The 13380-nt window shown below is 40.8% G+C and overlaps 1 protein-coding gene across 4 annotated transcripts in view; it reads right to left on the reverse strand.

Moving 5' to 3' along the window:
- LOC118124970 (neurocalcin-delta B) overlaps positions 1–13380 on the reverse strand; it is a 15781-nt gene extending 2401 nt beyond the window's left edge. Inside the window, exons 1-3 of one of the 4 annotated variants that reach the window (XM_035183225.2) lie at positions 13143–13380; positions 1767–2199; positions 1–106 (exon numbers count right to left, since the gene is read on the reverse strand). In XM_035183225.2, coding sequence (XP_035039116.1) covers positions 1–106; positions 1767–2144 — 484 coding nt within the window. In that variant the 5' untranslated portion in view covers positions 2145–2199; positions 13143–13380. Of the gene's footprint in view, positions 107–1766; positions 2203–7135; positions 7261–12552; positions 12690–13142 lie in introns of those variants that run through there. The other 3 variants (XM_035183222.2, XM_035183224.2, XM_035183226.2) reach the window with 3 other exon arrangements.

Consider the following 13380-nt stretch of genomic DNA (forward strand, 5'->3'; position numbering starts at 1 on the left):
CATCTCGATTTGTGTCCATCTGCCTGAAGATCTTATCTGTGCGTTTCTCAGGCGTGGACTCGTCCTCAGGCATCTTCATCACAGCGGAGACCATCTTGTAAATGGCCTGAAGACAGAGGGAACAGAGGCATCAGAGACACACAGACTCTTACCGGAAACTGTCAGTTATTCTGACAGAAGCACAAATACAAGGTTCCATTAGCTGGCAAAGTGCAAAAAAACCATCCTACATATACATATAAACTGTATAATATATCCATTAATCTAATCTACTGACTCTTCTGAGAGGAAGGGACTGTTTCTGTTTCACTGCACAGAAACCAACAGGAAGTAAGTTTGTCTAAAAGCATCCGCAGTGGATAGAACTTTTGAATATTCCTGGTCTGTGTTTGTGGAGCTGTTAAACAAATATTTTTCAAACCCAATTCAATAAATACTCAAAAGCTTTACAATTCAATAACTACAGTAAACATCTGTGTTCAATCTCAAAATGAAAGCTGCTGCTGCGAACTATAATTCGACCCGATGTCTGGCTGTGAGAAAAAAACAAAAACAGCGAACGAGCCGCACCAACAGAAAACTAGTTTTTCATTTTCAGCCCCGTCACTCCTGTACTATCGCTCCTCGCTGCTTTCACTCCTCGTCCACTGATCTCCTGCAATCTGTCTGCCAGAGTTTCCAACCTCAGAACAGAATTTCCCCTGATGACAGCTTGCACACTGAAAAGTTTTTCTATTTCAACACAGCAAACACACGCACCGGAACAACTGTGCTAATCTGCATCCACCACACAAGCACTACCATCAACAGTCATTAGGAGCTGCAGACATTAATTACATTCATTATCAGCTAATTAGCTACTGTATTGATTTTTTAAGTAGTTGATCAATCACTTAATCTATAAAATAAAAGTCTGATCCGCAGCCACAGAATCGTAATCATTTAATTGCATTTAATTTAACATGCCCCCTTACATATTGGTAAGGGGGCATGTATACATATGCTTATCTTAAAATGACGTTATTGATATTTTGACACTAGTTTGTGATATGATTAGGAAAACAATCACAGAAATGTCGGTTAAGCAATCAGAAAAATAATCCTGTATCTGGAGACATAAGTTGATTAACTTGTCTGTGTTTTAAATCAATTAAATCTGAGCGTTGTTTAGATTTGGACAAAATCTGTAAATTTGAGAAGTCATGTTGGATTGTGGGAAATCTTTTTGTAGAATTAAAATCTATTAATCAACCTAAAAGAGCCTGGGGCCTGTGTGAGAACATTAGTTATTCTGTGGCTGCTGAGGAAACTATGCAGGAGACCTATTACAAGAACCACACGTTATCTGGATGTACTGCTGAGTCACTCTGAGGATCAGAAGAGGGACGCTCCCTGATGGAAATACACCACACGCCGAGTCTTATTTAGGGACGTCTCTGGACCCGAGAGGTCTTTACTGCTGGTTTCTAAAATTACACGGCATCTGTTCCCCCTGCTGCGGGCAGTCAAATGGTGTAGAACACAGAGGCATATGGATATATGACAGAGCAGCTGGTGTGGATGGCTGAGCAAAATGTTGCTTCACTGCAGGAGCAGTTTAAAGACCAGGGAGCATGGTGTTACTACGATGGCATGCAGTGGCTGTTGGCAGCCCGAGGGCTACATAAAGCTGGAGGAGCAGAAAGTCTGAACGGATGAGAGAACAGAGGATGGAGGAGAATAAAGATAGAAAGCAAGAACAAGAGAGATCACCACAGCACACCCACCGTTACGATCTCCAGCATCTCTGCCTTGCTAATGTAACCGTTCCCATCCAGGTCGTACATGCTGAATGCCCACTTCAGCTTCTGGTCCAGTCGCCCACGCGAGGTCACACTCAGGGCAATGATGAACTCCCTGAAGTCTATAGTCCCGTCTCCGTTGGCGTCAAACGTGCGGAAGACATGTTCGGCGAACTTGGAGGCGTCTCCATAAGGGAAGAAGTTGGCGTAGATCTTCTTGAACTCTTCCATGGACAGCGCGCCACTGGGGCAGTCCCTCAAGAAGCCCTTGTACCACTCGGTGATCTCGTGCTCGGTGAAGTCCGTGTTGTCCATCAGGTCCTGCATGACGTCAGGACGGAGCTTGCTGTTCTGTTTGCCCATGGTCGCTGCTTGTGTTGAGGCTGTGACTGAGGTGCGACAGCGGCGGGGCTTTTGACTGCTGAGGGGGAAAATGACAGAATGAAAAGGGTTGTTAGAAATCATCTGAAACGGCCGGAGTTATTTTGAAAGGAAGGAAGGAGAGTGATGTCACAGTGGGGGGAAAAGTACAGACACATTTAACATGTAAAATAGCTGGATTAACCTCCGTCATAAAGGACACCAATACCTGTTGAATCACTTTTGTTTTTCTTAGTATGCTGTTACTGTTCATAAGAAAAACGCCAATACAGCTGGAACGCTTTGTTTTCAGAAATTAGATGAAATGTTCCTGCAGGAGAATCAACTTCATAAAAAAACAAACACATTTATAAAAACTTTAGGAGACAAAAAGTCCTGTTTCATACATATTTAATTATTTGAAATATGTATTTAATTGCTTTGTACCCTCTTTTATTCTAGGCTATACCTTAGTTGACAATTCAAATATCTGGGCTTATCTTCTCTTATCTTGTTTGTTCCCGTTTCATGACAAATGCAAATAAACATTATCATAAAAATAATGACAATACGCCAGATAAAGGAAAAGCAGGTTGATATAAACTGAGCATTGGGTCTTGTGCAAATGCAGAATGAAGCTCAGTCTCTCAAACACCTGCAGCAGGAGACCACCAAATGCTTTCCTTTTGCAAAACTAAGACACACAACCACACCCACACTTACACTACAGTGCAGCACACACACTGTTGATAACCCTGATGCATGCTACATCATCTGTGCGTGCATCTCTGCAGCTGCAGATTCTATTTCCGGCAGGAACACTGATGCACACACATCTACATCCTCTGTATAAATAGTCAAGGTGGTAAACTGACCTCATTTGAGTCTATATCATAGTCAATTCTCAGCCTTGTTTGTTCGAGCTGATCTAACAGTGTGTGTCTGTGTCTGACAAGAATCACATTCCTCTGTAACAAAAGTTGAACTTAACACTCAACAGAGGACGCAGTTCATCTTCTAACCCTGCAGCTAATGTGCTTAGCACTCTCCCCCTGTCGGACCGCTAGCTGCTGCTCGGCCGCTCCGGGCGAAAGACAAGAAGGAAACTGTTCTAAGATGAGCCGAGGATAACGACAGATAAAGTCAGCAATGTTAGGTCAGGCCAAAGCAAATCACACCAGTGTTTGCCTGTTCCAGGAAGGGACGTAGACATCCGTCACTTCTGTGTCTTGAGTTTCTCTTACTTTGTGCAAAGAAAATGTGAAAGAGATCAGATGGTTCATATAATCTAGAGAAACTAATTTGTTAATGTCTTATAAGGTCCATGTACTAAATATTGCCTAAATCCTTGAGCAAAGCATTCCTGGATCAAATCATTTGTTTAGTAACCCATACCAAAGTCATACAGGTACATACTTGTATTTTTCTTTTTAAATAACAACTGTCGACAGTTACCCATCACTCATTCATTTAGCTGATCCATTGACTGATCAAGGCTAACTGAAGAAAGAGCCATCATGTTTACTTCCAAACAAAGTGGGTGCTTCAGCGGAAATGTGCTCTTCTTGTCGATAAAAAACTAATTCAACTTTAATAAAAAAAGTGCTGCTACAATGGCAAATTCCTCAGGAAACACTTTGGCAGAACTGTCAAAAACCATGCAATCAATACAGAGGCGGAGGGTAATGGAAACTCTAACATTATTATTATCATCCATGTCATGAGGGAACTTTGGCATTTTAAGTGAAACTGTGACAGAGACTTGTAAGGAAGTGAATCCAGTTTGTTTTAAATTGCCTGTGTTGTCATTTGTTTTGCTAACTGCCTCGTCGTGTGCCTTTACTTTTGCTCACATACGCACAAGTTCCATAAACAGCCAGCTATAATCCTTTAATTAACTCAGAGTAAACAATGGGCTCTAGCAATGTGGCAGCTGCCTCTAATGCTGCTGCCTATAGTTGACTTTAATGTGTGAATACTCGAGCAGCGTGAAAAAGAGATTAACACATGTTTACAGGTTTACACACATCGCTACTGGGACTAAACACATCAGCAGCTGCAGCGAGCGTCCATCGTGAACCAACCATAAGAGTGTGTGTGTCTGTGTGTGTGTCTTTATATCAGACCGATGAAAACAGTCTGGACCTGATGATTTGATAGACGAAGTAAAATCCTGGAGTAAGAAGCTGTTACAGGCATATGAATTGTGACTTTTTAAGTTTTTTCCTATGAAAAAATGTTCACAGGGACTTTCCATTTACCACGTCACAAAATTGCGGAGCCTGTCACCTGAGAGTCGGCACAATGCATTTGTAAATTATCTTCAAAGTTTGGTTAGTTTGAATATTATCTGTTCGGTCTGGCTCCACTTTAGGTTTAGTTTGTTCGTTTTTTTTTGTCCCAGGGGGAGAAATTCAGTTCCACAACATTGTACATTCATCCCCACAAACCACATCCCAAACAACTCGACACAACATTGAACAGCCACAATATAAATATGTAATTTAAGACATTTCAAAAACACTAAACATTTGCTGAAGCAACAAAGGACCTTGTTGTGTCACTTCCGAAGCATCTTTAACACTTTTCAAAATTTGCTGTAGTATTAAAGATCATTTAAAACAACTTTGTCTCTTAAATTAAACAAGAAGTTGTCTTCTGCAGTAAAACACACGTCTGTGGCTACTTTCAATTGAGTAGGAGGTTTTTGTTTCCGTTCCTTGTTTTCACCAAGGTTACCAAGTGTATATAAAACAACACAACCCCACAGCAACCAGCTGACGTGATTGATTATTTCATTCATAGATTCATGTTTTGTCTGGTCGGTCACATCCTCTGCAAACTGCTTCTTAAGTGCTTAATAGATTTTGGAGCATTTCCATGATTATTGAGGCTGCGTTGTCATGACAACGGACTATAGAGACGCTTTGTTATTGACAAAAACAGATTATTTCACATAGCCCCTTTAAGTCAGAACTAAATTCAAAAACCTTTTCTGAAAAACATGTCGGCTTGATTAATTGTTTGTTTGCTTTTAGCTGCAGTTTTAATCACACAGACTCAAGTCAGACTGTTTAGTGTGGACAAACAGAGCCGAGTAAAATGTTCCTCCATTATTCTAAATGAGGGAGACAAGGTTAATTAGTGTTGGTCTCAACAACAACATGAGGTGCAGGATGTATCTAGTCAGACGTTTGACTTTTGAAACATGGAAATATTAATCTATATTGATCTGAGGATGATCTATTTCCAATTGTTTTGTCTATAAAATCTCAGGAAATAGAGAAAAATGCCCAATTGCAATTTGCAAAAGAACAAGACGACAAAATTGCTTTTTCTTCACTGTTCAGTTCTAAAAACAATATGACTCATTTCCTGGTTTCCTCCAACAAAGAAAAGCAGCAAATCAAATCAGTATGATTGAAATAATGTTTAGGATTTTTGTTAATAAATAGCCAACGCTTTATTTTAAGTCTCCATATTTAGCATTTAGAAGCAGTATTTTGATAAAGAAAATATGTTATGGTTGGTGGGTAACTATAAATGGAAAGTTGATGTACACTCAGACAACAATTGACAATATAGTAAACAGTTAACAGGTGTACTATATGATCATAAATGATTTTTTGATCTATTTAAGTCTTTAGTCACAAAGGAGGCAAAGATACCTCGAAAAAATTAATATTTGAACCATGCATGACGTTCTATCTGACTTCTGGATTTCTTCCTGACATCACTTATTACATGATATCATATGAAGGGAAATGGTTCTCTGATCAATATAAGCTTTAGATTGTTTCTTGAGCCCTATAGTTTGCAGTGATATCTTGGAAAAGGTTGTAATTTAATTAAACCAAATATTAAGCTCACTTGAGGAGCAGGTTGTCTATTAATTATAGGTTTGATCGTTCGATCTCCAGCTCCACACTACGCAAGGGTAAAAATAAAACCAATTTAGGCCAAAATGAATGCCCAGCAAATTAATAGAATTTAATTAATTCAATCCCCACACAATTTCTTCTCCTTTCTGACAGAAGGTATGAGAGTATTAAATAAGAAATGATGGGAAGAGGGCTCAGACCTCCACTGAACATCCCTTTGACCAGTCACCCTAAGAACTCAGCTATTTCTGGCTCTCTTGAGATCACAGCCTACATTTAACCACTAAGACTATTACCTGCTGCTGCTGGCAGACCTGTGACGGCACCATTACATAACTGAGGCTTTGACAAGCTAACAAGTCACGTGGTTGAGACAAGTTTCTACCTTGACCACGTCCTAAGGACCTATGGTCAGGACAAGTGAGTGGACGCTGGTTTAACCTCTTGGGCGTGTCTGAGAGCAGAACAAGCCTGAGATAAAGGCGGTGACGTCTGGGTGGTCAGGTATTAACAAGCAGAGAACAGGTTGTCACTTTCTGTTTCTAATGATACCGAAGGTACAAACATAACCATTTGAGTATTCCACCTGCTGAGCGCTGAGACAGAATTAACTCCTGAAACCACCGAGAGAGAGAAGCTCAGAGTGGAAACCATCTTCTTATCCAACAACTACTGACAACACATGAAAAAAATAACTATAGTTCTGGATTATTGGAGGCCAACACCTATATTAAGTTAAATAAATATTAAATATATCCAGTACCGATATATCAATACTCGAGAACGAGTTTTGGTGGCAATATCAAAGAATACTTTCTCATTACTGCGGATTGAGTGAATATGAAGATTTTTTTCATTCAGGAAAATATATAAGCCTGCAACAAACAATTATTTTCATTACCAGTTCAGCTGTTGATTGATTATTTCCATGAAACTTTAGTGACGTTAAGTTAAAAAGTGAAGTAGGTAAAATCCCACACTGTGTAGCCAATATTTGTATTCTTTAGTATTTCTGTACAGAACTCAGCACTGCAGCACTCGACCCCTTCTTGCTACTTGAATCAAAAGCCCTCCACACAGCGTTCATTCCAGAACATCTTGTTGCCCACTTACATAACACCCAGTTGTCTCCATTTATATCCTGCAGGTAAATCTTAACACAAGTCCCACAGATAATCCAAGAGCAGGGAGAGCCAAAGAGAGGCTGGAGGCCCCACAGGGGACCACAATGGCTGCAAAGAGCCTCGATCACAGACGCATGAATGATACATTCATAATGCAATATGATCCATCTGTCACCGGGGGCATTCTCGACCTAACAGGCAAACAGTTATGAGACCTAAAGGTTTTGTAACATGATATATTCGCCTGGAGGGCAAAGTGAAATGATTTTGTTTCAGCTGCGGTATTAAAAACTTTAACCTTATAAGATTTGACTGGTTCAGGCCGAGGAAAAAGTGCAGAGTTCAGAGACACATGATGCTGAGGATCGCAGCATCACAGCCGCTCTGATTATCTGAGTAATTCATTAGAAATTTAGTTTGCAAGACCTCAGAGGGGTTTGGTTTATAACCACAGTCAGGGTTACATCTGCAGCTTTATTATTGGTTAAAACTATTTTATATGTTGTTCTTGGGTCTTCTCCAATAATGCTGTCAGTGCCAATAAAGTTGGTTCAAATCAGAGTCATTATAGAAACCGTGATCAAAACGTGTGAAAAACTTTCAGAGGTACTTTAAGAGTCTAATTCTTACGTTACTTTAGCAAAGAAATCTTCATTGAAGGTTTGTGGTCATTTTTAATGAAATGTACATGTAACAAAAACATAAGACAACAAAATCTGTGACTCTGGACTTGCTGTATTTGAAATATATTTGTAATTCCCCCTCTACAAGAATGTCAAGATAGTTATGACTTTCTGCTGTAAAATATGCGAGTAATGAATGGTTTATTTTTAAAAGACCTATTTTAAGTTTCAACCACATTTTGTGAACGTCAGAGGGTTGAAGCAGCTCATACTCCAAAAAAAAAAAGGGGAAAACACAGAAGAACATTCAAGTAGCTGAAAGTGATGCAATGCCGCTATAAACTCATTTCATGCCTTTCACCATTGCTACAATTTCTACAATTTGTTTTACTGTAGATGACAAACTGTGCTGACATTTGGTGCATGAAAATGTCCCATGAAACCCTAGCAGCGCAACCTCGTCGGCCTACAAGTGTGACCTTCAACCTTTCATTCAAAAGATAAGCATCAGTGTCATTCAGTCACACTGAAGAACCGTGCAAAAAGTAAGATACTGATGGGCTGACAAACTTTCTACAAACACGAGTGAGATCTTAAAGGATATCGAAGACTCGACTCAAGACAACTCTTACTACCTCAAACTTAGATGTCGTACAATATGTGCAACAGACACATAGAAACACAGAACACAAGCGGTTAATAATCTGAGTTTTAGCAATGTGGCCTATATGAACTGCAAACTGACTCCTCCTGGTTTTCTCATCTGTGCCACTTTGGCTCCAATTTGACTATTTCTAAAACTGATGACCTGCAGCGCTTGTCATCATCTAGTCACACCACGTACTCCTGTTCCCTCCTTCTGTTCGTGTTCTGGCTGCAGCTCCGGTTGTGATCACATGCCTGATCTGCAAATATGTGATGGCTATCCGAAGCTCCTGCAGCATGGCATTGCTCCGGGAGCAGCCATGCTCACGTTACAAGTATCATGATCAGCGCTGTTCACTGTGGCGTGCTTTGGTGGCTCCTTGAACATTTGGCTGCAATTCTATCTCCTGTTTTATTTAGTGTAAGGTCGGAGCTGGTCCAGTCTTGATCCGTAGTCTGAGGGAACTCTGCTAAAGGTTTCGTTCTGTTGTGGTCAAGAAAACACCATCACCGGGCACTGGGCAGTCAGTAAAATGTTATAACAACATAGAACTACAACTAAGTCAAGACATCTTGGTAAAAAGGCTTCTCAAAGCTAAATTAAAGCTAAAATAACAAGTGAAACAAGTAAAAGCAGAAGTGTTCTTGCTGATTTGTAAATAAAATGAACTAATGTTACATCAAATGAAAAAAACAGCGAATGCGACAATGAATTTCTTAACACTTGTTGTACTTTAACAAACAAGGGCCACATCGAATACACTTGTAATTCTCTGTTTGTTTGTTAACACCAACATTGGGGGTTTGTTTGATGCCGACAGCTTCAAGGCACAAACATCATTGAGTTTAGAGGTGAAATATCTCACCGACTAATTGATTAGTTGATTGCCAAAAAGCAATTGGCAACTATCTGGATCCTCAGCCATTTTTTTAAAAGGCCACATGATTTACCACTTCAAGCTTTCACACACCGTGGACGAGACAAATAAATAACACAAAACACACCAAACCAACAGTATGCAAAACACTTAACCTGCGAAAACTGGCACCGATGCAAATTTTTAAACGCTTGCTCGATAAAAGATTTTAATTGATTCCCACAAGCTCACTCTTTGGTAATAATAATGGATTCAACTTCATCCTGTGATTAAGATCTTCTCCTTACTCGACAAAAGAGAAGGGATTAGATTTGATGAAAGGATTTTGGCATTATCTATTTTGAATCACAAATTGTGGATCATCAGCAAACCTCTCTCCACTCTGGCAGCAGCCGCACCAACACTCACTCACTCTGCCAGTAAACTGTGAGCTGGTCACATACTACTGGTAACTAAAACTGTCAACAAACCTTCCTGTCCTTGGCTTACAATTACCAAAACAAGTTTGTTAACACCCTCTTTGCCCTCTGACAGGAATCTCAGCCGCCGGACGCTGCTCAATGACCACTGGCAGTAACCAACTTATATTGTGTATTTTCACAACTTATATTTTACAACTAACGGATCTTTAAAACAACAACGCCAAACTTTCTCTGGTACACGTATCTCAAACATAAGGATTTACTGCTTCCTCTGTCATATATGATTTAGGTGAACTGGGTAAACTGAGATAATTTAAGTAGACTAAATGATTAATCAATAAATAAATCAGAAGGTTGAACTAATAAAGTAAGAATTAGCTGCAGCCCTAATCCAGTTTTTTTGTGTTTCATGTCCAGCGGATGTACATAAACCACAGTTCATGTAAATTTAAAGATATTTTTCTTAAGTGTTCTTTCTTTGATTCAGTCTTAAACCACTTGTTCATTTCTTTAAACTTCACTAGAAATCCCAACCATCGTGTCGTTGAGGGACCTGAGGCAGCAACTTCATCATAACGCAGCACACATGAGCTGCCACTGTCAGCCGAGGAGCTTCGTGTGTCAACGCATTGCACAAAACCACAACCATGACAGAGAGGCCACTATGAGGCAGCAAAAAGAACAAGATTTTTAGTGTCACCGACATCAACTGCAAGAAGGCAGGCGGAGCTGCGGAACAGACTTAGTGCTGGACAAACACACACAGACACTTGCAGTTAATTGTCACTGATTGCACAGGCAGAGCGCTGTTTGCTTTACACCGAATATCTAAATGTGCCGTTCTCTACAAACAGCCTGTTGTAAAGACAAATGCTGCAGAGATGTAAATGTCAATCTCTCCCATGACTCTCTCCCACCCACTCCACCAGTGGTATCTGCTGCGCAGCACGCAAGAAATGTGGTTTTCTCTCCGTGACATTATCTGTGCGTCTCGCTCTTTATATCTCAGTCTCAGAAGCTCTTGCTCTTTCAACATCTTTCTCTCATTCTTTCGCTTTCTCCAAACCACTTTGCCCCGGCTGCTTCCTCCAACAGAAGTCTAATTCAATTCAGAAAGACCATCGACTGCATCTCAGACGAGCCTAACTACAGAGGATGCTGCCAGTGTGGCTAGTGTGGCTAGTCTGGCCCAGAATGAACCCACAACACACCCACGCCTTCGAAAATAGATCATCTGTTCAAATTTAGCGAACATTTGTAAGCGCTCAGCATCTTGAAATGTTTGGAGGGATGGCTTTGACACCAAGGGGGCTATTATCTTGACTCCACCCTTGTGACAGCACCTACACAGGTCTTTAAATGTTTCTTGCCGTGGAGAGAGGAGGAGCTGAACGGTGTATTTCATTTCAGACATTTCCTAAAAACTAATCGAGCCACAGAGATTCAAAGACAGGAAAACCTCTTGAACACTTCACTGGGACCAACAGAGGAAATCCAACCATGACAGGTTCCTGTTAACGTCCCACAACAAACAACGCCAACGGCATTCAACTACCACAAGCCACCAGGCCAATAGGAGTAAATTTGCACAAGGACAAGCCAGGTCTCTTAATTCTACAGGCCACTTTGAGAAGCAGCAATCTTGTCCTGATTCTCTATAATCCTCAGTTCTACTTTAGCTGCTCGTCTGCTGGAAACCTGAAACCAGCAGGGTTCACTGTTAAGGCAACTTAATGCAAAACTGACTATTTTCCTTACTGATTGATATAATTGATCTACTCTATATAGCACAATAAAAGGAGTGCACAATAGGCCCAAAAACTTTAATATCAGTCGATATCATTAAATATCATAATAAATTATTATTTCTTTACCGTTTCAAGGTTGCTTTCTGCTCCTGAGTGAAGGTTGTGGGTTTTAACTCAAAGAATCACAAACACAAATTTAAGGTAAATAGTTTGTGTTACACCTTCTCACTGCACTTCCACAATGCATAAGCATTATATTGATGGGTATTAAACTTTTGTTATATTGCTGTAGATGAAAATCATCTTGCAATGATTAACAAGATTGTTTTATCGCTGAGCCCCAATGTGAAATGTCTCACAAAATATATAATGTGACTGTTGTTCTTGGAATTCTCGGAAAGTAAAATATTCAACACTAAAAAACAGGTGTAGCAGCAAATCCTCTCAACCAAGAAGCTGAAACCGGCAAATGTTTGACAAATTCTTGCTTGATAGATTAAATACCTCAGTCCTAATTGGTTTGCACTATTTTCTGACAATTTACTGAATCGACAAATTCTTGCAGTCTTCCACAACTGATCTAGAATCCTGACTCCTACTGTTACTTCCCTCCCCACGTAGGTCTGGGCAATAAAACCATACCAATTTATTGCATGCCAATGGCAACAGAACAAAAGTCCAATATATATATTGTTATATTGCTTGTGCGTTGTGTAAGCGCAGTGACGAGGTACAGCACCTAAATGTTCCACTTTCGGTTTAACAAGTGTTAGTCATTCTCTGCTCATTGAGAAAAAAAAGACAACCTTCACAAATGAGCAAAAATCTTTAAACTAGTCTTTAAACTTGAAAATAATAATTTAATGTGTAATAATTACTTATCGCGATATATGTCGATATTAATGGTTAACTTGATATACATTTTGGCCAAATCATCCAGCCCTAGATAAATGTACATAAATGTAAATGCACTGAAGCCCATGATAACGACAACAAAAACTGTACTGTTACACTGTGTATTACAGTGTGCTGCTAATGTACACACACACACGAGACATTCATTGACAGCAGGACAAACATTTCCACTCACTTGTCAGAGTAACGCAGCAGCAGTTCAGTGAAGTCTATCCACCTCCTGCTTTAAATCCCCTGAGTGACGTGTGTGTGTGTGTGTGTGTGTGTGTGTGTGTGTGTGTGTGTGTGTGTGTGTGTGTGTGTGTGTGTGTGTGTGTGTGTGCGTGTGGTAATGAGATGCCCTGCCTCAGAACTCCTCTTTCATTTCCTGTTCCTCGCTCAAACATGGAGAAAGTAAAACAAAAAGAGAGAACCAGCTCCTCTCCTCTGCGGCTCAACGCAGAACCAGAGGAAGCGGCTTCATCCCATGAGAACTGCGGCTGAAGCTTCATCCGCCCGCTAGCAGCAGCAGCAGCAGCAGCATCATCATGGTGGTGGTGCTACTTTGTAATGTAGAAGTTACGGAGGAGGACACGTTTTTTTTAAACTGGAGTAACTGTGTAATTTAACTCCGGCAGATTAAGTTTGTTTGGTAGTGTGGAAACACTGAACCTGTGTGAAACTCACCTGAGCTCCACGCGAGGGGAATAACAACAACAAAACCCCCCCAAAAAAAGTAGGAAGCGGAGAAAGTGCGAGGGAGGGAAGCGCTCAGCGACAACTTACCTCGCGGGGAAGTTGCTGTGACGGGGCCGGCGAGGAGAAGCTTTAATGGCCCATTACCTCCTGGTGACCGTGTGGGGGGGGGGACACGTTTCTCACGGACGAAGGGAGGGGAGGCGACAGGTAGCAGGAGCCACACGGGGAGCTTGGGGGGGTTCGCCGGCGGCTGCTCGCAGTTCGAACTCCGGGGAGGATGTTTCCTCCAGCGGCGGCGCTCACTCCGCTTAGCCCCGCAGCCGTG

The sequence above is a fragment of the Hippoglossus stenolepis genome, chromosome 17 (genome assembly GCF_022539355.2).
Source record: "Hippoglossus stenolepis isolate QCI-W04-F060 chromosome 17, HSTE1.2, whole genome shotgun sequence".
Lineage (NCBI taxonomy): Eukaryota > Metazoa > Chordata > Actinopteri > Pleuronectiformes > Pleuronectidae > Hippoglossus > Hippoglossus stenolepis.